Source organism: Myotis davidii, unplaced genomic scaffold (assembly GCF_000327345.1).
Source record: "Myotis davidii unplaced genomic scaffold, ASM32734v1 scaffold401, whole genome shotgun sequence".
Taxonomy (NCBI): Eukaryota; Metazoa; Chordata; class Mammalia; order Chiroptera; family Vespertilionidae; genus Myotis; species Myotis davidii.
Genome location: NW_006291020.1, coordinates 1,163,343 through 1,166,968, shown reverse-complemented (window position 1 = coordinate 1,166,968; position 3,626 = coordinate 1,163,343). Strand labels below are relative to the sequence as shown.

The window sequence follows — 3,626 nt, the reverse complement described above, 5'->3', positions numbered from 1 at the left end:
TCAGATAAATTTCTTATCTCTGCTTCATTTATCTCTTCTCCTAGAGAATTCTCTAGTTCTTTCATTGGGGGTTGTTTCTTTGTCTCCTCATTTTGGCTGTCTGTTTGGGTTTGTGCCTCTGTATTAGGTAGATCCTCTACGCCTCTGAATCACTAGTGCAGGACAGTGTTAAAGGCTGTTTCTGACTAATTAGATCAGAGACCACTTGGGCCTACAGACTGATAACATTCCCACTTGAATTGCCCCCCACCCCCCACGCAGTTGTCCCTCAGGTGTGGTGAGAGTTTTATTCAACAGGTGGGGCCCGTTGCTTCTGCCTGGAGGCTAATTGTTGGGGCAGTTGCTTCAGCCTGGAGGCTAATTGTTTTTTAATCTTTTAAGTGGCCTTAGGGCAAGATGTTTTCCAATAAGGTGTGTCAACTGTCTTCCCCCCAGGCAGGCAAATGTCTATGTGGGAAAGATGTCCTCCACTGCATCAATGAAAGACTCAGCCCAGGAAACTTGGGGTGTTTGCCTTCTGAGCTCTATCCCCTGAGTCCCCAGTCCTGGCTTCTGCCCTCATAGCTCCAGTCCACTTCACTCTCCCTCTGCTGGAGCATAAGATGGGTAGCTTCACAAGAAATTTTGTGCATTGGCCCTTTAAGGGGTTTCTGAATTTTCAGCTGTTACTCCCTGGCAGACAGCACCCCACTGCTTTTCACAGTCAGATGTGATGTGGGTACCCTCCTCAGTTTTGGTGCTCTCTGCTGGGGGGCCCAGCTTGGGGATTAGATCCCAGAGTTCTCAGTGGCAACCCCCCACAGCTGAGATATCTCTCCGGGACTTCAGTTGCTGTCTGTGGGTACCTGGCCAGCCCTTTCACGCTCCACTTCTCCTATGTAATCTCCACTTTCGTCCTCGGGTATCAGGGCTCTCTCCTGCAAGTTTCCATTGATTGTTCAGGAAGTTTTTCTGTATTTTAGTTGTAATACCAGTTTGTTCCTGGGAGCATGTCCGTGCAGCATCCACTTACTCTGCTGCCATTTTTTATCTTTCCTGAGAAAAGCTTTTAGATAGACCTCAGTTCAGAATCTGGTTCAAGGTGAGAAATGTGATGGGGATCCAATTACTTCCTTGAGTCTCAATTTCTTTGTCTATAAAATGGAGATATTAATTATAATGCAGAAATTAAACATTCAAAACAAGTTTTTAGTTATTGTATTTATTTCACTTAGGATGCTCTGTGGACATTAACTAGGGCGCTTAAAAGTCATTTCCATTAGGAATCATTTTAGTCCTTCATCAAGTATTTCAAGTGTTCTAGTCTCAAATACAATCCTTTCTTCGACAAACTTCGGAAACAGATGAATACCTCTACCTACACCAAAATAATGTGCTTTGCTGGCCAAAAGCACCCGCCCAATTTTACTTAACGATGGAAGGAATGTTTGGTGCAAAGTACCATAATAATCCGGGTTGTTAAATGGTTTCTGACATGAGAATGAGATCATATTTTTCAGAGTTTTTCACAGTTAGCACAGGTTTACAACACTCAGACCACAACCCAGGAAAAGATCGGCACTGACCTAGTTCTTGTGCTATTTTTGATTTCCTGCACCTTTTCACAGGTGGCTTGTTGCCATCATCTTCTTCATCTTCCAAAGTGGAGTTGGCCACCACATTAGATAAGGCTGCTTCGTCAATCACCATACTTACATAATCTTGAAAATGAACTTCTGTGGCCCCTCCCTTGAGTGCAATTATACCCAGCAACCCTGATCCACTGCCAAGATCCAACACTTCTTCCCCAGCAAATTTCATGTGGGACTTTGTGAAATAAGCCAGGAAGTCAAAGGTACATTCCCAGATTTTCAAGCCTCCTCCATAAACACCGGTAATCAGATCAGAGTGAGAAGAAAAGGTTTCTGACACTGTGTTTTCTTCAGGGAAGTTCTCTTTCAATAAGACGGTTTTCACTACTGAAACATTAATGTACTGGAGAGCTGGGAATGTTTCTATGACTTTATTTTCTATGCTCTTCGGCAAGTCTCAAGCAAGGCTGTTTTTCATGAGGTTCCAAGTTCCCTGACCTGTTAGCTGCATTGAGTGAGTTCTGTGTGCCTTGAGAGGGAACTGCACTTTCCGCTGACTTCGGTCCTCACAGTTACCCCAAGGCCAGTAAGGAAGACTGCTGCTCTGTAGAACATTCCGTGTCCTTGTGTTTCCCTTTTTGACTTTCTGAGAATGGAGACTCTTCTGCGGAATTCAGGGTTGAAGCTCCATCTCCAAGGGGAGTCGGTTCATTTTCCAGATGGCCTTCTATAGTGAAATGAAATTGGTAGGCCATCCTAGCAGCACCCTTCAATTCAAAGGGAGACTCCTCTGCTTATGGATGGAATTGATGACACTGACATAAACCTATCTCAGTTATAAACCTGTCTGTTATTCAAAGTAGTTTCATTTGGGTCAATTTTTCTTTAGGAGCTTACACACAATTATACATATTTAGAGATGCTTCCAAATGACTTTTTAGAGGTCTTTGCTCTTCTTTCAGTTTAACTCTGGAGTGGGGAGGGAAATAAAATTGTTATTAAAAAGCAAAATGACACATTTCTTTGAAATATAATATTAAACAATAACCCCACCCCATACAGCTAGTTGCTTTTTTAATAAAAGTTGTGAGGGGGATAAAGAGATTTGGAAACACAACCCCTCAAGGGTCAACAGCTGGATTAGAGAATGAAGAGTAAAAACAAATAAAAGAACAGTAGCAATAACTAGAAAATGTATGAAGTCCAAATTATTGGGGCAGGAAAAGACAAGCCTAACTTTTGGTGTCTGTTCCTGTTTCAAGTAACAGGAATCCCAAGTTTTTTTGTTTGTTTGTTTTTGTTAAAATATGTGGGTTGTTTTGTTTTTTTTTTTAATTTTCTTTTAGAGAGTGAGGAATGGAGAGAGGAAGAGAGAGTGAAACATCAATGATGAGAGAGAATCATTGCACACCCCACACTGGGGATCCAGTCTGCAACCCAGGCATGGTCCCTGACCCAGAGTGAACCAACCATGACCTCCTGGTTCATAAGTCCACGCTCAACCACTGAGCCACCTCACCAGGCCAGAGTTCATTTGGGTAAATGTGCAGCCCTGTGGAAACTTGTGCAGCGCTGCTTTGGTGCAGGCTCATCCACGTGACCTCAGGACACTCAGTGGAGACCAGCAGCCCTGCGCGAATGGGAGTGGGTGATTTTGGAGTCATCAGTAAAGGTTAGTTTGGTGGCAGAACAAACACAAAATAAGGAGAGGCCCGTACAAAGTGGAGGCAACTTGACTGAGACTCTTGTCCGTATCTGTGATGCTAGACATGCTGCGGATGGCACAGTTCTGGCAGGTGGGGTCTCTATGCCTGTTACACAAGATGTACAAAGTAGGGTCACACGGTTAATGGATAGAAACGTGCCCCTTTGTACCCGCTGCAAGTCCTGGGTTCAGTCCCACCCCAGATGTGCAATCTCAAAGACCACAGGGACCCAGGGATGAAATCTGGGGACCTCCGGCCCTCGCCTCCCCGAAGCAATTCCGTGTAACATTTACTGCGACCCAGACCTGGGGATGCCCGCAGCCCGCCAAGCTCCCAGCTCTGGCGGAGA

The 3,626-nt window shown here is 44.6% G+C and overlaps 1 protein-coding gene across 1 annotated transcript; it reads right to left on the bottom strand.

Moving 5' to 3' along the window:
• Nucleotides 1–1,229: 1,229 nt before the first annotated feature.
• METTL18 (methyltransferase like 18) lies at nt 1,230–2,326 on the bottom strand. The gene is given in 3 exon segments (XM_015564271.1): nt 1,230–1,460; nt 1,462–2,011; nt 2,013–2,326. Coding segments are annotated over 3 exon segments (1,095 nt in total).
• Nucleotides 2,327–3,626: the final 1,300 nt, after the last annotated feature.